Source organism: Schistocerca piceifrons, chromosome 2 (genome assembly GCF_021461385.2).
Source record: "Schistocerca piceifrons isolate TAMUIC-IGC-003096 chromosome 2, iqSchPice1.1, whole genome shotgun sequence".
In the NCBI taxonomy this organism is placed as follows: domain Eukaryota; kingdom Metazoa; phylum Arthropoda; class Insecta; order Orthoptera; family Acrididae; genus Schistocerca; species Schistocerca piceifrons.
Window position 1 is genome coordinate 242,565,977 of NC_060139.1, and position 20,093 is coordinate 242,586,069.

At 41.5% G+C, this 20,093-nt stretch overlaps 1 protein-coding gene across 1 annotated transcript in view; it reads left to right on the forward strand.

Moving 5' to 3' along the window:
* The window catches only part of LOC124777831 (juvenile hormone acid O-methyltransferase-like), a 56,418-nt gene extending 42,731 nt beyond the window's left edge, over positions 1-13,687 (forward strand). The window contains exon 6 of the mRNA XM_047253359.1: positions 12,848-13,687. Coding sequence (XP_047109315.1) covers positions 12,848-13,032 — 185 coding nt within the window. The 3' untranslated portion in view covers positions 13,033-13,687. The remainder of the gene's footprint in view (positions 1-12,847) is intronic.
* The last annotated feature ends 6,406 nt before the right edge of the window (positions 13,688-20,093 follow it).

The following is a 20,093-nucleotide window of genomic DNA, read 5'->3' on the forward strand; positions in this document are numbered from 1 at the left end:
ATTACTCCTATTTCCTTTGTTGGGTATTGGTATGACATGTTTAACTTTCCAGTTTTTGGGGACGGAACATTCCACGAGAGCGCGACTGTAAATGATTGCCAAGTACTGAGCCATTGTGTCAACGTACTCTGAATGGTATCTGATTGGTACACAATCTGGAGCAGAAGATTTGCCTTTCTTAAGTGTTTTAGGTGCTCCGCTAAACCGATGATATCTGCTTGTAAGTTACTCATGTTGGCAGTTGTTCGAGAGTACAATTTTGGAATATTTACGTTGTCTCCGTTGGTATTCTAGTTTCGGAAAACTGTGTTTAGTAACTCTACTTTAGTGGCACTGTCGTCAGTGACGTCAGCATTGTTATCGCGCAATAAATGTATGGATTGCGTCTTGCCACTGGTGTACCTCACATACGATCAGACTCTCGTTGGATTTTCTCCCAGGTTTCGAGACATAGTTTCGTTCGGGAAACTATGAAGAGCTGAAAATCGGTTAAGGAAAATGCTTGTAAAATTGAAATAACTAACAACATTCTGAAAGGTGTTTATATGAAGTGCTGCCTGATTGTACACAATAACTCAAATACTCTACACGATCCTTCAGTATCCTTAACATCACACGAGACCCTAAATCCTATGCAAAGCTTGTTAAGTTCTAGATGGCTCCAACCAAAAATTAAATGAGATAAATTTAATTAAATGAGATGAATTTAAAGTAACCAATGAATTTAGTATGCTTTAAATTATTTGAAAATTCCTCTTCCATCAGTCTTCTACACTGAAGAGCCAATGAAACTATTACACCTGCCGAATATCGTGTAGGGACCCCGCGAGCATGCCGTAACACGACGTGGCATGGATTCGACTAATATCGGAAGTAGTGCTGGAGGGAACGGACACCACGGAATTGCCCAAGTCCGTCGAAGTGCACAATGGACATGAATGATGCAGGTGATCAGACAGGATGCTTCTGTACGTGTCACCTGTCACAGTCGTATCTAGACGTATCAGGCGTCCCATATCACTCCAACTTCACACGACCCACACCATTACAGAGCCTCCACCAGCTTGAAGAGTCCCCTGCTGACATGCAGGGTCCATGGATTCATGAGGTTGTATCCACGCCCGTACACGCACATTCGCTCGATACAATTTGAAACGAGACTCGTCTGACCAGGCAACATGTTTCCAGTCATCAACACCCCAATGTCGATGTTGATGGGACCAGGCGACGCGTAAAGCTTTGTGTTGTGCAGTCATCAAGGATACAAGAGTGGGCCTTTTGCTCTGAAAGCCCATATCGATGATGTTTCGTTGAATGGTTCGCACGCTGACACTTGTTGATAGCCCATCGTTGAAATCTGCAGCAATTTGCGAAAGGGTTGCACTTCCGTCAATCTGAACGATTCTCTTCAGTCGTTGTTGGTCCGTTCTTGCAGGTTTTTCTTCCGACTGCAGCGATGTCGGAGATTTGATGCTTTACCGGATTCCTGATATTCACGGTATGCTCGTCAAATGGTCGTACGGGAAAATTCCTACTTCATCGCTACCTCGGAGATGTTGAGTCCCATCGCTCGTGGGCCTACTATGACGCCACGTTCAAACTCACTTAAATCTTGATAATGTGCCACTGTAGCATCAGCAAGCGATCTAATAACTGCGCCAGATACTTGCTGTCTTATACGGCCACTGCCGACCGCAGCGCCGTATTCTGCCTGTTTACGTATATCTTTATTTGAATACGCATGCCTATACCAGTTTGTTTGGCTTGGCACTTCCGTGCAGAAAAACTGCAATAAAGGGTACCTAGGGGGGGTTGGTGGGGGGTGGGGGGGGGGGGGGAGGATGCCCTCGAAATCGACACAACCGTCAGTAAAAACTGAATCAACCATTTGTAGCACTGTCTATGCTATCATAGAATCAATTGCTGAAACACATCACAGAAGTTCCAGATTTCTTCTCTTTATGAGCAGACGACTTTCAAAATGGTTCAAATGGCTCTGAGCACTAAGGGACTGAACGTCTGAGGTCATCAGTCCCCTAGAACTTAAAACTACTTAAACCTAACTAACCTAAGAACATAACACACACCCATACCCGAGGCAGGATTCGAACCTGCGACCGTGGCGGTCGTGCGGTTCCAGACTGTAGCGCCTAGAGCCGCTCAGACGACTTTCCAAGTTGAACAAAATAAGTAGTTTATCAGCACCAATATTCTACACAGAAAACACACTTCCAAAGAACAAGCATCCAAATCCAGAAAATCACGTCACATGCCAAAATATACAATGATTAAGAATGAAAATTAGCAATGCAGGATCCAGTTCTTAAGACAAAGTACAACACTTCAACACACGGTAAGAAGAAAATGTTTATCAGTTTAACACTAAAAAAAGTTAGCAAGACAAGTAAATTATCTCACTCTGCAACAGTCGCAAACATTCCGATGCTTAACATCTGCCAATCTTCTATCTGAAAAAAATATATCAGTCCAAATTTAAACTTAAATAACAAAATGCTGATTATACTTTAAATTCGAGAAATTTTTCACCACTTTCTACAGTCTCTTGTTTCAGTATGCAGAATAGTGCAAGAAGTAATTATTAGCAACCGTCATTCGTGTTTAGGCCACAAACATCAAAAAATTACTTTCCATATTGTCCTTACTAATCACGGTAATTATCACATAATCATGACAAAGTACTCTTTACTATTCTCCCTCACAGTGAGTTATGTCAAGAATTAAGTGAAGAAACTCTTTTGAGCCACGCCAAGTATGCACTCATTACTGATCAATTAAGTGCTTAAAGAAGGTGAGAAGATAACGTGTATCATATGCTTTAACGCAAATTGTCCTGTGTTCTCAGCATAAGCAACGATATTCTGTAATAAAATGTATGCCAAACTGATAACTGTTTCAGAGAACAAAATTTTCAACAAATAGATGAAAAGATTTCTGAACATTAACAAAAATACCCATTCGATAGGTAAATTTTATTCGTTAGATAACTCTGGAAACTTACGTTCTTTCATCTTGGCAGTGTCGCCAATATGTACATCTGCTGTCGTGTTGTAGCTTTCAAGTGAGTCATCCGGCTGAAAATTTCCCCTTTCAATCATAAATATTCACCCAGGAAATAATATTATGACGTAACCTGAAACGAAGAGCAAGGCTGAGTGTTGGGAAGAAATGACCTGAGGTCACATGGTCAACAACGGACGATGAAGTCAGCTGTCTCAAAACCTTGTACCCGAGAAACTTTGACGTTGGCTTGATGTGACGTTATGTGTTGGCCAGTGTGAGTGCTATTATTTGAAGTGGAATATTTTAACATGACATGACATGATGGGAAGGGCGACTTGGCCTTAATAGGTGCGTGAAATACGATATTTGGAAGTTGACAAATTATAAGACAACTTTCAAACACAATGTGAATGGTCGACCTAAGTTCAAACGGTGTTAATGACTGTGGAATCAAGTGATTTCCTGATCTCATTAAGTGGCCCCTAAACTATCAATAATATTGGGCAGCAACATTGTGCAACATATCAACAGCTGGTTCCAGACAATGAATCGATATGGCACAATATTGGTGTCAAATCCCGGATGTGCAAACATGGCAAATACTGATGCCACATATGGCGCTTGGGCTGGTTTTGCGCTCATGCAAGAAAAGAGAAAGCGTAAACGAATAAAGGAGTGATATAATAAGAGAGGAGAATTGACACATGTAAACGTCCTAAGTGACTTGACAATAAGCGAGCCAAATGAGTATCGGAAATTTCTGAGGATGGACGCTCACTCATTAGATATACTGTTTCACGTGATTACATCTATAATTCTGAATATATATAGTTAGTATTTATTTATTTACATCCAGTTTTGAAAATAAGAAGTACACATAATTTTACTTAAAGTGCGTTAAAAAATTTCTTGCCCTTGCATAAAGCTCAAGCCACCAACGCACCAAAGTGGTGGTTCCAGTAGCTCGGCACCACCAGCCTCGCTTTTCGATGCACTTGTAATTCTTTTCAGCTCTTTCCTATAATTTTTCCACAATGAATTCAATTTCTTTACTAAATGAAGCTTATGTGCTCCCAGGTACGTTTCCCTATATTTCGACAACAACTGATAGAATTGTTCCGTTTTCTCATGGTGACTGCTATATTCGTTCCATTTATGTTGAGGTTTGGTGAACAAAAGATATGTTATGGCTATTGGCAGTGAGTTAATGTGTATGGACCTTTTCACCTAATATGTGTATTATTAGCTATCTATGCTAGATTTTTCGTTGTATGCTTTTGTGTGTTGGCCTTTGCAAACTGCCAGGAGCAAATTAAATATAATAAATAAAATCTATTTTCGTGAACAGTATTTCTCTGCCTATATTATTTTACTGTACAGATATAAAATTCAATAGGTTATGGTCCTAGGAAAACCGAATTGAATAACTTTGACCAGTAAATTGTGGTATACTTAATATTACTTGTGAGAAGTCTATAACTTACAGTACTTGTATTGCAACTGCGCAAAGAACTTCTGCCCAAATGAGGCAGATTGAGAAGTTCATGGGTCGAGATAATTATGCAGTTTAGAAGTCTGTGGTATAAGCGTATCTGCACTTGGACAATCTTCGGGATGTCATTGATGGAACCTTGAATTTCACAGATTCAGATTTCCAGAACAAAGATCGTAAGGTAAAATCCAAATTAATTCTTCTAGTCGGATCATGTTAATTACCTTCACACAGAAAAGGCCAGTACAGCGAAGGAAGTATGGCACAATCTAAGAAGAGCGTTTGAAGAAGGATGTTTGATTAGGAAAATGAATTTGCAAAGAGAGCTTATCACCACACGCCTAGACGAATGTAAAAATGTTGATGAATATGTGAACAAAATCTTCTTCCATTTTGAATCGTTTAAGAAATATTGGATTCGACATCGCTAATAAATGGATTGGTACCTTGTTACTAGCGGAACTACCTCTAAGTTCTCCCACATAATAATGGGCCTAGAGAATTCAGGTAAACCCATTACAGGCGACAGCGTAAAAGTGAAGATATTAAGAATATATAAAAATATTCTGTCCAGGACATAGGAATGCCTTCGTATCGAAAATACAAAAAGAAGAAACCTGTTCGATGTTATAAATGCCAAGGGATAACAAGTACACAAGAAAAAGTCTTGTTTCAAAGGGAACACAAAGGAAAGCGAACAGTAAAGGTAAGGTACTGGATATTATTCTTGGCAAAATTTGGGTAAGAATACAGGTTAGTTCCTTGATTCTGCAGTGTCTATGAATGTAACCAAAGGCCAATGAGTTTTATACGATGTTTCACCTAGAACATACATTATTCGCCTAACAGTGGATGGTTCTCCATTGCAATGTGATTGGAAAAGAAAGATAAACTTTAATTTGAATGCTAATGCAGAATCACACGGCATTACAGCTCATAATGTACATTACATTAAGAATGCTGCTAAAGATTTTTCCTTCAGTTAGTGAAAGGGCTACAAGATAATTTTTCTATTTAAATGGTGGAGAAATAATTGATCAGAAGGGCCAGTGTGAGACCCACAGATACTAAAGAAGAAGTTATTTATGAATTAGATGTTCCTGTAGTTTGAAATAGTTATCCTTTACATTCTGCGAAAGGTTTTTTATGTCATAAAGGACTGGACATCATAGTAGGAGAAGTACGGCCTTGTTAAAACACACGGCAACAGGGTTAAAGGAAAATAAGCGTTGTAACTTGCGTTGTGAAATTTGTTTACAATGAAATCAAGCCAGATTATCGTTTAAAACAAGTAAAAATAGATGTACTGAGCTTTCACAGCTGATACGCAGAGACGTTTGGACCCATGGAAAAGGAGTCTATCAGAGCACTTGTTGTTTCCTTACCTTGATTGGTAATTTTTCGAAATAATCCACGTTTATTTCCCTGGAACCAAGGACAAAGTGAGCGAGATATTTGCCACTTTCGCGTCATGGCTGAAAGAAGCAGTGGTAAGAATATAAAAGGTATCAGGTAAGAAAATAGTACCGAATGCGTCAATAAACACTTTAGACAACGACTGAGTGAACTTGGAATCAGAAATCAAACTGCAGCTTGCTTTAGTTCTGAGCATAATGCAGTAGCAAAACAGGCTAATAGAAAAATTCTATAAAAAGTAAGGAGCATGTTTAAAGGATCCAGAATTACTCATATGTTATTGGGCAGAAGCAGAATCAAGTGCAGAGTATCTGAATAGTAAATCGTCTACTAAAGATTTACCAAATACGACCACATATGAAATTTGGACTGGAAAGAAGCCAGATCTAGACCATCTAAGAATATTTAAATGAAAGGCCATGGTACAAGTTCCCAAACTACTTAGAAGAAAATGGGGTTCTAAATTTGAAAATCATATTTATTGTAAACTGTAAAGATTTCCAAGGTTACTGAATCGTAAAGCCTGAATAAAAAACGGGACTAACTAGCAGAGAGGTAACATTTTTATAATTGGTGAGAATGAAATGTATAGTGAAAAAGTATGTGCACATATTAATCTGAATAAGATGTCCAAGAACGTTCAAAAGCACCAGAAAATTTTAGATATAAAGTACATGAAAGAGCTGTTCAGGTAGAATCAGATATGTTGAGTGAAGATGAAAAGGATAATGAGAACCAGGAAACTCCAGCAGCAATGGACGTAAATTTGCGGCGTTCATCGTGTAGAATATAATCTAAATTGCATGCAGAATATAAAATGTGTGTGGATGCTCAAATATTCAACAGTAACCTCTTACAGTTGAAGAAGCCTTGGTTAGCCCGAGTGCAGTTTATTGGAAGAAAGCTACAGAAAAGGAATTAGAGTCTTTTTCTACTCCGGCCGGTGTAGCCGAGCGGATCTAGGCGCTTCAGTCCAGAACAGCGCGATCGCTACGGTCGCAGGTTCCAATCCTGCCTCGGGCATGGATGTGTGTGATGCCCTTAGGTTAGTTAGGTTTAAGTAGTTCTAAGTTCTAGGGGACTGATGACCTCAGATGTTAAGTCCTATAGTGCTCAGAGCCATTTGAACCATTTTCTTTTTCTACGAATGATATTTACGAGTGCACCACAAGGAAAGAAACGATACGAGTGAGATGGGGATTGTACACTCCTTATCTATGGAGCACGTGATCCGATCGCGTAACGGCGATTCAAACCGATAACCGTCTTCCCTCCCACTGTGCGCCGTGTACTTTGTGGTCGCTACGTAACGATACCGGTGGCGCTGTATAGAAGATCCAGATCGCGTTGTGGGGAACTCAGTTTAAGCTCGACACTTTGGTCCACAGCTCGACGCTTTGGTTTGCGGCAAAAAGAATTATACACATGGATACACGTCTATATTGGTCCGTTGCTCAGCTCACACTGGTCTCCACTTTGTCTTGTGCGAGCCCGTGCACTTCGCACTATTCCCAAAATTTGCCCAAATGGTAAATCTGCGGGTGTGGTGGCGGCGGGCACCGCTAGTTTGGGCCGGCACTAGCTACAGCTCGCGCATTTCTCGGCACGGCTGCCACAAAGCTGTTTGTAGAAAACGAAGGTAGAATGTGAAAAAGCAATTCCCTTATTTGCAGGCAGTCGCCATTCTTTTATAATCAGCTCAAATTCCACGCCAAATAGTGCCTTCACTACTAATATCGTGAACAAAATTTGCTAAGACCCTAGAATTAAACGTTGGGTTGTAGTTAAAAGAAAATTGTTATATTTAAAAGGAACCGTTGTTTACCAATTAAGTAATTGTTAGACAGTGAACAAGAACCTGGAAAGTTATATTGATGCAGACTGGGGAGAAGAACTGCATAACGGACATTCTATTACAGGCAGCTGTTTCAAGTTGATGGGAGGATTAATATCCTGGTCTTGCAAGAAATAACCAACAGTGGTTTTGATTACTGTTGAGGCTGACTATATGGCATTGTCTTTCACCATACCAGAAGTGATATGATTAAGAGCTCTAATAGGTGAAACTGAGCCACATACTATTATTGAGTCTACCAAAGTGTTTTCCGACAACAAGGGAACTGTCAAGCTAGCTCAGAAGCAAATAACAAATGTACGATTCAAGCACATTGATATTGGGTACCATTTTACTAGGTATCGCCTAAAACAGAAGAATATGGATATAAACTGTTTGTGTACGGAGGAAGCAGGTCTGATTTATTGACCAAGGCTCTCAGTAAAGACAAATTCCAGCTATTTGAAAAACTGTATGGTTTAACAACATAGAGTACAATGCGTAGTGCTCCGAAACGATGTAGTGTTCATGATTATTGTGAGCACATAAAACATTAGTTCAACAGGAAGTGTTGAATGTTCGTGCTCGAAATATGTGTTATGTGTGTCAGCATTGAGTTGACATGTATAGACTTCCTGGCCCAAGGTATGTAGTCTTGGTATATATGCTAGATGTTATGTGTTCCATTCTTGTTGTAGTATGTCTTTGTAAATTACGGGGAATACATCAAATATAATAAAAAATATGTTCCTAAACAGCGTTTCTCCATCAATATTATTTTACTGTGTAAATGTGCAATGCAACAATTAAGTACTTTGTGAGACTGGAAACCACTAAATATTCTCAATAATAAATGTCCGTTCCTCTATTTTGAACCCATTTCCATTTCACAACACATCAAAATGCACAAAATAAACACCGTAACAGACTGCTCTGACAGGCATTCAATATTAGCCAGCGCCATTAGCATAAGACATTTCACTTTTAATCTAATTTCAGTAGATCCGTCAGTGTGCCGTATAATATATTACACAACTTTCAATCTTACCTACAGACAGCCAATATCATTGGGCAATATGAAATATTGAGTCATTCTCTGACATTTAGTTCCCACAAGTATACCGTGAAAATGTTGTTGAATAATATGTATGCGTGCACCCAGAAATGTACTCATTTACGTGAAATACACTAATATGCACAACCCTTAAATTTAACATAATGTTGTAAACTAACTAACCTCAAACACATGTACACCAGCTGTCAGATTTTAATATTGCGAGGGCTACAGTTCCGGACCTGTCAGAACAAAGCACACTTATAATAGGTGTGTCAGCACGCAGTGTAATGGATTTATAAATCTTAAGTTATTTATGTATTACGTCAGGAACATGACGCTATACAACGTGGTTAATCCACTGAATGAGAGCAAGTATGGATATTAATTTACTAAATAGTAAAAAAATTATTGGATGCGGAATGGAGCGAACAGTACATTTATGTGTCCGTACTGTTCCAATGACAACATTGTCATAAAAATTAAATGAAAACAGTCATGATCACGTTTCCAGATTTTTCATTTGTTAGCAACAGGTTTCGGCTCGTTCCTCGAATCATCTTTAGGCTCTTTCTGCCATTATGGCTGCTGGTGCCCGCAGACGGAGCGAGATCCGTGTAATTACGGTTCTTTAGCATTTTATACCGATCGCTATGCTACATCTACAAAATGCTTTCTATAATTTTGAAAACATTGTCGTAGATTGACCAAATATTATGACTGGAGCAAATATTGTTTTAACAGGAAACCAGATTGACAAAATATTATGACCGGAGCAAATTCTGTTTTAAAGAGAAACCAGATACCGTACTACATTGATACTTCCTGGCAGATTAAAACTGTGAGCCGGACCGAGACTCGAATCCGGGACCTTTGCCTTTTGGAAGGTGGGATTCGAGGTACTGGCAGAAGTAAAGGTGTGAGGACGGGGCGTGAGTCGTGCTTGGGCAGCTCAGTTGGTAGTGCACTTGCCCCCGAGAGGCAAAGGTCTCGAGTTCGAGTCTCGGCCCGCCACACAGTTTTTATCTGTAAGGAAGTTCCATATCAGCGCACACTCCGCTGCAGAGTGAAAATCTCATTCTGGAAACATCCCCCAGGCTGTGGCTAAGCCATGTCTCAGCAATATCCTTTCTTTCAGGAGAGCTAGTTCTGCAGGGTTCGCAGGAGAGCTTCTGTAAAGTTTGGAAGGTGGGAGGCGAGGTACTGGCAGAGGTAAAGCTGTGAGGACGGGGCGTGTGTCGTGCTTGGGTAGCTCAGTTGGTAGTGCACTTGCCCGCGAAAGGCAAAGGTCCCGAGTTCGAGTCTAGGTCTGGCACACAGTTTTAATATGCCAGGAAGTTTCATATCAGCGCACACTCCACTGCAGAGTGAAAATCTCATACCGTACTACATTATTTATCGAGCTAAGAGCCTTATTAACGTAGCAGCCTTTTTCAAAAATTCTCGCTGTGACTGCAGCTGACACGGTTGCAGTATTCCAAGATAGTATGGCGGGTCTGGTATTGGACAATAATATGCTGAAAATATTTTTAGGTCCGTTATACATCTGAGGTAGAGACAGGACTCCGATACTGGCGCAGCTGTCGGCGTGAGCTTGATGTCGTGGAATTGCAGGTCCAGATATGCATAATTTGAAACATTCGGTCATATGTTCGTATATTCTTCTGCTCAGTGGAACTTGTGATACAATTTCAATTTAGTGACTTACACGACACAGTTTTAGATTTACTCACGTAAAAGTACAGTCTTCGAAACACTCAAACGAGGTACCATGCACACACATTGTTCCACCAGTGACCTACCGATTTGTACCCAAAAACGGACTCAGCTTATTCAAGAATAAAAGTGCGACACACAGTTCACATTATATTACTCGCTCTCTTTCTGCAGTTCCCATCAATGCGCTCACGTATTAATATAATTATCCGTGAGATAACGCACGAAAACCATCGCACCAGCCAAGCCACATGTCTGCAGTCCGCGTTCTCATGTTACTCACGGTCCTACAACTCGATTATTCAGTCTCTACAGGGTCTTTTTTTTTGACCATGTACTGAGAGTATACTGAAAAAATAAAAAAAGTCTAATGAACATACGTCCGAATGTGCATGTTTTCCACGCTAGAGACCATTTATTCAATCATACTTTGATACAGAGACTGCGGTCTAATACGCGCTGCAATACCATGCAGCCACACTTAAAGTATGCATGGTTTTCTCCTAGAGGGTGGTACAGTTCTTCAGATATCAAACCCTAGAGCCCTCTCCTGCCATAGCAGTTGGTAACGTTGTGTCCGATTCACTTCTCTATGTGATTCATGTTGAAGTGGGTGTGATACAGTGTTGTACACAATGGTTCCGACATAGTGTTCACTTGCGGAAAGGCAAATGGCAAAAGGGGGGGGGGGGGGGAGCAGCAAGATTGTATCAGGAGAGATATCCTCACCGTCAGTAGCCACAGCATTCAATATTTGCAACAGTGTGTCGCCATTTGTGTGAGACAGGGTCGTTTCAGGAAACAGGAAACCACGAAGAACTTAACCGAAATGTTCGAACACCAGACTTGGAAGAAAATATGATTAACACATCAGGAAGGCGACCGCTGTGTCAGTACCATTCGGTTTGCCCGCCGGTAAGGGGTAAGCCAGACGACCGTGTGGAACTTTCTCTATATCAGTTGTTACTACCCTCATCGCTTCAGACGTGTGCAGGGCGCTCTAGAGACAGACTTTCCACATCTGGAGCAGTTTCGTCGCTGGTTTCTTCCCCAGGCAACCACGATTCTGGGATTTGTGTCGTCTGTCCTATTCACAGCTGAGACCACCTTTACGAGAATTGGTATGTTCAACTTTCTTATCAGTGATCTGTGCTATAATATGCAGAACCCCCATGGTATGGTGACAGCGAATTATCAGCATCAGAGCAGCCGGAATGTGTGGGCCGGGATAATTGGCGATCGTCTTTTGGCGCCAGTCTTCCTTCAGCGTCGCCTAACGGGCCGGAACTATCGGCGTTTCTTGCGGGTGACTTTGCCTCCCTTACTGGAAGAAGTGCCAATGATGATTCGAAGGGTTACGTGGCGGCTACATGATGGTTCTCCAGCCTACTGGACGCATCTTAATCGTGTCTTGCCAGGTCGGTGGACCGGACGAGGGTGTCCAGTTGCATGGCCTCACGTTCACCGGATCTCAACCGGTGTGGTTTCTGGTTATTGGGCCATCTCAAATGTATCCTGTACACAGAATCATTCCAGATATGCAGACAAGGAAGGAGGATATTCATGCTGCTTTTGACACTGGTCGGATGCAGCCTGGCCCACGTGAACGTGTGAGACAGAGCATGCTACAGCGCGTACATACATGCCTTGAGGCACTCGAAAATCATTTTCAAGACATACTGTAGCTATGGCTGCATGGTGCAGCGTGCATTAGACCGCAGTCTGTATAAGAGTGTATGATCGAATACCCAGAAATCATGAATTTCCGGACATAAGTTCATTAGATCTTTTCTGTTCTGTATCCTCTCATCGATAAATCCACAGACTTTGTACACGGGGGGAAAAAATCCTCCTGTGTTGTCGAAAACGGGAACTTTTATAGCACAGAGAATTATAAACAGAAACAATGAAAAATTAATGTTCAGGTAGAACTACTAATTGAACGTCTTGACGTTTGCTACTAAACACAATGAATAAAACAAAACAATAAAGGGAAAAAGTAATTATGTAGGCCCCCTAGAGCTATACCTTCAATTTTTAAAAATTGTTTTGTTTTTCTACTATATGACATGTCTGATACAGTCTGTAAATGCACTATGGATGAATAAACAACTAATTAACAGTGCCTCGATAGATAAAGTCTGAAGCATTGAACATACTGTAGAACATCCTTCTTTTGCGAACTTTGTCTTGATAAAATGCTGCTTTCGATATCTTAAACCATTATTCAAATATAATATTTGTATGCTTTGTGATTTTTCATCGTAATCTAATATTTGTCGTAATCGAATATTTGCCTTTTTATTTTTTTTAGATTTTCTGAAGTCAGTATGTCCATTCCTGGACCGAGTTCCGGAAGACCAGAAGGATAATTTCTTAGATGATTGGCTACAGCGTATGGAGAAACTGAATGGATTATCAAAGGACGTTGGAAGCAGTGAAGAGCCGAAATACTACATGCAATTTAACATAATGGTGGCTATGGCCAGAAAACTGTAATTGGGAGTTTTGCACCACCGCTTGAACAATAAACAATATTTAATAACGGAAATGACAAACAACACAGAGCACAAACAGAATTCCCCGGCTAGTCTGTTGTTAACAGAAAATTAAACTATAGACATTTATATGTAATTATCTTCCCGTAAACTGTTTGGAAAATCCTCTCAGGTGTAAATGGCACTCTAAGAGTATCCTGATCTGTACAGTTTTGACGATACTCCTGTCAAAGATATTCCAACTGTGCTAGTGTTCCGTTTTTAATTACCAGGATGTCAACAAGATGCTCCTTTGCTCCCTTAATTCGTTGTCTTCTCCCTCACTTTAACATCAGGGGCATAAATGATTCGTTTCGCACCTCTGTCGAAATGAAGAACAACTAAAGGTTTGCTGCTTTAGTATATACACCAACAGAAGTGTAAGCAGAAAGCTTACCAATCGAACGGAGTGAAGTAACCGAACAGAGAGACTACTAAAGGTTTGCACCTTTAGTCATTCTTCATGTCGACAAGGGTGGCGAAAGGAAATATATTGTTAAGAAGAGTTGTAATTTATACCTTCACTGGTATTCACTGACAGATGCAGCTCAGATTATTACGAAAGGGGTTACTATTGCATAATTTATTCTCATGGCAAATTTTTTGAACCCTGCAATACCAACAATGCTGCCGGCCGCGGTGGCCGTGCGGTTCTAGGCACTTCAGTCCGGAACCGCGTGACTGCTACGGTCGCAGGTTCGAATCCTGCCTCGGGCATGGATGTGTGTGTTGTCCTTAGGTTAGTTAGGTTTAAGTAGTTCTAAGTTCTACGGGACTCATGACCTCAGATGTTGGGTCCCATAGTGCTCAGAGCCATTTGAACCATTTGAACCAACAATGAAACAAGCAGAAAGTTTACCCCGCAAATAGTGTGAACTAATAGGGCGTGTTGAAAAGTAATGTCTTCGATTTTCTATGTGAAAACTCTTACAACTTTTTTAAATAATCCAACCTTATGAAGATAATGCATCTTCAATGTTCATGCCTACATATTTATTTCTGAACGTAGGCACCCTGATGAAGAACACATTTCTTCCAACGAGGGACACGTTTGTTAATATCGTCACTGCAGAATGTTTGACTTAGTTGACGGAGCCACGCCCTCACCTCTGGTGGCAGCGCTTCATCCCTATCAAATTGAAGTCCTCAAAGGTGTTCGTTAAGGTTTTGAAACAGCTGAAAATTGGATGGAGCCAAGTCGACATTGAATCGAGGATGGTCGATGACGGTGAACCAAAGACGTCGGATTGTTGCAGATGTCGCAGCGCTCGTGTGTGGTCTGGCATTGTCGTGCTGAAGGACAGGGTGTTCGATATGCGGACAAACTCTTGGAATTCGCGCTTTCAGATATCTGAGTGTCTCGCAATGCACTGACACTGTTACGTAACACATCGCCATGCTGCATACTATAGTTTGGAGCCCTCTAGCGGCAGAGCGTTGCAACTTGCGTCAGAGATGCGGAAAAGTCTACCGGCTAATATCAGTGTCATGTAACAGCCGCTATTGAAAACAGAATGAAGAAAATTAGGAGACATTACTTTTCAACCCGCCCTCGTAATCGGACAGTGTGGTATTTGAAGTTAAGGGCCGATCAGAAAAGCAATCTTCAGCGAAGCTCTTTGTTGCCCAATATTTGATATCTATGCATATCTAAATGTTTTCAGAGTGGGCAGTAGTGGAATGAATTTATTTAGATTTGTGAAGAAAGTGCCACTAGAAAATTTAAAGTGTTTACATTTCTAAGCAGAATAAGCTGGAGAAGTGTCACAAAGGAAAATGACGTCAAATCTGTGCATTTACATTATCACAAATAATGTAAGGTACTTTACTAAAACTTACCGGCAGATTAAATATGTGTGCCGGACCGAGAATCGAACTTGGGGCCTTTGCCTTTCGCGGGCAAGTGCTCTACCAACTGAGCTACTCAAGCACGATTGATGATCCATCCTCACAGCTTCAGTTCTGCCAGTACCTCGTATCCTACCTTCCAAACTTCACAGAAGCTCTTCTGTGAACCTTTCAGAGCTAGCACTCCTGGTGGTGGTGGTGGTGGTGGTGGCTAGTGTTTAACGTCCCATCGACAACTAGGTCATTAGAGACGGAGCGTAAGCTCGGGTTAGGGAAGGATTGGGAAGGAAATCGGCCGTGCCCTTTCAAAGGAACCATCCCGGCATTTGCCTGAAACGATTTAGAGAAATCACGGAAAACCTAAATCAGGAAGTCCGGAGACGGGGTTGAGCCGTCGTCCTCCCGAATGCGAGTCCAGCGTGCTAACCACTGCGCCACCTCGATCGGTAGCACTCGTGGAAGAAAGGATACTGCGGAGACATGTCTTAGCAACAGCCTAGGGAATGTCTCCAGAATGATATTTTCTATCTGCAGAAACAAGTTTTTATAAAATGGATTAATGTGGTTAAATGATCTTTATCAAACCCCAAATGTCTTCCTGAACATGGAGAGTCACTATATCTGCATCTACATCTACATCTACATGGATACTCTGAAAATCACATTTAAGTGTCTGGCAGAGGGTTCATCGAACCACTGTCACAATTCTCTATTATTCCAATCTCGTACAGCGCGTGGAAAGAGTGAGCATATATATCTCTCCATACGAGCTCCGATTTCCCTTATTTTATCATGGTGTTCGTTTCTCCCTATCTAGGTCGGCGTCAACAAAATATTTTCGCTTTCGGAAGAGAAAGTTGGTGATTGGAATTTCGTGAGAAGATTTCTACGCAACGAAGACGCCTTTGTTTCAGTGATGTCCATCCTAAATCCTGTATCATTTCAGTGACGCTCTCTCCCCTATTTCGCGTTAGTACAAAAAATGCTGCACTTCTTTGAACTTTTTTATGTACTCCGTCAGTCCTATCTGGTTATGATCCCATACCTCACAGCAGTAGTCTAAAAGAGGATGGACAAGCGTAGTGTAGGCAGATCTGTAACATTTTCTAAGTGTCCTGCCAACAAAACGCAGTCTTTGGTTAGCCTTCCCCATAACGTTTCCTATGTGTTCTTTCCAATTTAAGTTGTTTGTAATTGTAATTCCTAGGTACTTAGTTGAATTTAGTGCCTTTAGATTTGACTGATTTATCGTCTAACCGAAGTTTAACGAATTCCTTTTAGCACTCATGTGCATGACCTCACACTTTTCGTTATTTAGAGTGAATTGTCAATTTATGCACCATTCAGATACCTTTTCTAAATCGTTTTGCAATTTGTTTTGACCCTCTGATGACTTTGCAAGTCGATAAACGACAGCGTCATCTGCAATATGCATTTAAGATCTCTGCCATCGATTCTGTATCACGTAGCCGTGGTTTTCCTCTGTGGTCGCTGTTCGGCTATTTAAGCACGCGACGCTGTGGGGAGAGAGGTCATCTCCTCCAGTTGGCTGATGACACCGCCTTCCTAGCCCTTTATCCTAACCCTCAACGGTCCCAACGTACCCTCCAAATTGACCAATTCACTGCTTGGTGCAACCAGTGGGTCCTCGGTATCAACCCCTCCAAGACCCAGGCGATCATCATAGGTCGAACCACCAGCTATTTCCATCTCCATGATCTCTACCTCACCATTTATGGCCGTCCTCTCCACCTCACTCCTACCCTCAAATACCTTGGCCTCACCCTCGACCGCCACCTCACCTGGACTCCCCATCTCCTTACCATCCAACACAAAGCTCACAACCGACTCCGTCTCCTGAAACTGCTGTCCGGCTGGACATGGGGTCTGCATCTTTCCACCATCCTTCACACCTACAAATCCTTGATCCACCCCATCCTCTGTTGCGAAAGCGTGGCTTGGATTTCCGCCCCTCCCTGGTTCTATAAATCCATCCAAATCCTCGAAAACCATGCGCTCCACTTTTAATTCTGCATCGTCCTTCCATCCCCCATGAACATCCTCTACGACCTCATCCCCTTCCCCCACATTCTCCTTTTCCTTGAACACATCTGCACGCTATATATTGTCCACCACATTGATTCCCCTCACCCCCTCATGTCTCCCTTCCTCTCCATCCCCAGCCCGTTGCTGTGCCTTTACTGCTGTGTCCCACCCTCTGTCCATCTCCACACCCTCCGCCTCCTTTCCTAACGCAACTTTAACCATCTACCCCTTCCAGATGATGAGCTTCGCCCTGACATGTATCCTTCATACCAAATCTAACCCCATCTTCCACCTGCCTCCTCCTCAGGGCTCCCTCTTCTCCCCCTCCCTTCTCGGGTCTTTCTCCTCCTAGTCCCCATCCCTCTCTTGTTTTCCCCTTCAGTGTCTCTGCACTCCCTCCTGCCTTGTCTTCCCCCTTCATCTCCTGCCCCACCAGTTTCCTGCCTCTTGGTGTAACCGCTGACACCCCTACTCTTTTCACCCCACCCCCTCCCCTGCTGCCCCATGCTCTCCCCTCCTTTTCCATCCTGTCTGGCCTCTCCCTCGGCAGGTCCCACCTGTCAGTTTTATTCTTCATCGTATGTGCTCCAAGTGGATTTAAAGTGTGTTGTTCTGGAGTGTTTTTAACACTGTGGCTGACTTTTAACCTGTGTGTTTGCCTTCGGTGTCTTCTTAGTGTTTTGAGATTGCCAACTGTGTTTTTTTAACTTTATGTCGACTTTTTTAATTATCCCCACATGACCGTCTCCATGTCAGTGTATTTTTACCTCCATTATCTCCCCTTACTCTGTCTTATGTCCCCCGTTTTTATCGCCTTATATGTAACATTTTATTCTCGTATTATTGTTATGTCACTCGGCTGAAAAGCGGCGGACTGTGCCGCTGACAGCCCTCCCCTGCCCTTATGGCACAGGGGAATGAAATCACAATAAAGAAAAAAATTGGGGAGAGGGCTGGTTTTGATCGGTTGGTTGGCGCTCCAGTGGGCCGTCTGGTTGTCGACGGTCGCTCTTCGCGCATTCTCTGCCTGTTTCTGTCACGTGGGCAGTGGGGTTGCGGACGGAGACTTGCGTGCGGTCGGCGTGTGTGTATTGCGTCTTGTGAGAGGGCGATGTTCTCATCTCTGCTGCTAAACGATGTGAAGATGTGAAAGTGCCTTTCGTATACATCAGCCTGCAACCAGATGCGCTAAAGAATCAAACGGTGGGAATTATTCAGGTTCTTAGAGTTCTGCTGTATACATGTTTATTGAGTTTCGTGCTGTTTGCAGTTAAAGGATCTTATAGTGTTTGCACTCCCTTGTAGTCTGTTTCGTATTGACCACTGGTGCACAACGTATTGAACAGTGGTTACCTGTCTGAATGAGGTTTGCCTGTTTTGGTTTTATGTTGGTGTTTCCGTGGTATAATCAGCATTGCGCGTCGTCTGTTGTTGCTGATCGTTTAACTGGGGGACGACGCCTTGACGGCGGCCAGTTTGAACTGTAACCGATAGCGCGGTCGCCGTGTTTGCCAGTAGACACCAGTTCTTCAGTGAATCTAAGTTGAGTATTACATTATTTGTTCCTGGTGACGCCAAGGCGTCCGTCTTTCCTTCTTCATCATTCCTTTCAGCTTTCATTCAGGCTCGATCTGAGCTGCAGTTTCCGCAAACCCCTGATATGGTACTACTTGTCACTGAAATTTTGTAAAATCTGAAAGATGCCTTTCATTCTACTGTGTTCTTAATATCTTACTGCTGTTATATCTTAGAAATGTGTCTTGCTTCTGTGGGAGTGTGTGTCAGTAAACAATTTATTGTTTGTATAGTTCTTAAGATTTATGTAAACAGGATTCTAAAATTGTTGATTTGGTTTGTTTGGAGTGGGCTTTGATGCCCGTAGACATTTTGGCTTTTTAGTAATGTTTCAGTTTCTTGGGTAATTATGTATATTATTCTGGAGTAATAGCAGTCTGCTGTTGCCATGCAATTGTTAAATAAAATATGTTGGAAATTATAAGTCAGTGTGTGTGTTTCATTGATAATTAATGCCTTGTCTTTATTGGGTTGAAGTATCCTTGAGAGTGTGTCTAATGTCACAATGATGTTGATGGTAGAATCAAAAATTTAAGATGGCGTTGGTGGAAAACTAAAAATTAGAAGATGTGAAACTAACCCTGTTGTGCTATTGGGCAATTAAAAACAATTAAATTAGAAAAATAAAAAAATCCAAAAACGTTGGAAGTATACCAGTTATACCTTGCAAGACTGCTGACTCTGCAGTCCAGGACGGCGCTATGTTCAAAAGTATCTGAACGATTTGGATTTTGTGCCGCACTCAAAGGCGCTCGATTATACAACCCAATATGATTTTTGATTCTGTGAAATTTTCACGGTTCTTGGAGAACTTTTTCGTACTGATTTTGGATCTGTTAATAATTTTTTTGTATCGTGTACAGCTTTTTCACAAGCAAAGTAAACTCATTTTTCATTTAGATTTATGTTTGACCAGGAGAAATTTTGTTGCAAGTAAGGAAAATTGTGTTTTAATAACATGGAGTAGCTGGCTACACTTGTGACAACCATCTGACTGTTAGGGGGAAGCATTAATTGATTGTGGATATGCTACAGTGTCGTGAGATTACATTTGTATTGTTAGATGTACTTTTCCAGTTTCTTAGAAATGAGTTTCAACAAGTGTTTGAATAACAGAAACGTATTCTTTTATGTTTGTGTTAACTATGTAATTGGTAAGAAAAGACTAGTCATTAATAGTTTTGTGAAAAATGTCTGCTAAACAAACTTTTTTCGTATAAGGCTTGGCAATCAAGACAAAAGCTGAGCACAACACAAGATGCGCCGTACATATGTTGAGGGACTGAGATTGTGGAATAATGTGAAGAGAAAATCAGTGCTTTTTGCAATTCGCATAGTGTAGAGGGAGTTGCAAAAATATATATATAAGATTATGTAACTCAATTATTTAGTTAAAACGATCTAAGTATTTAACTCGTGCCTTGACTCTGACAAGAGATCCTGTCAAACTGTACGGGCTTAGACTGGAAGCCAAACACCTATTACCTGGAGACTCATTCTCTTTGTACGGAAACAGAGAAACAGAATAAGTAAAATTATTTATAGAAGAACATA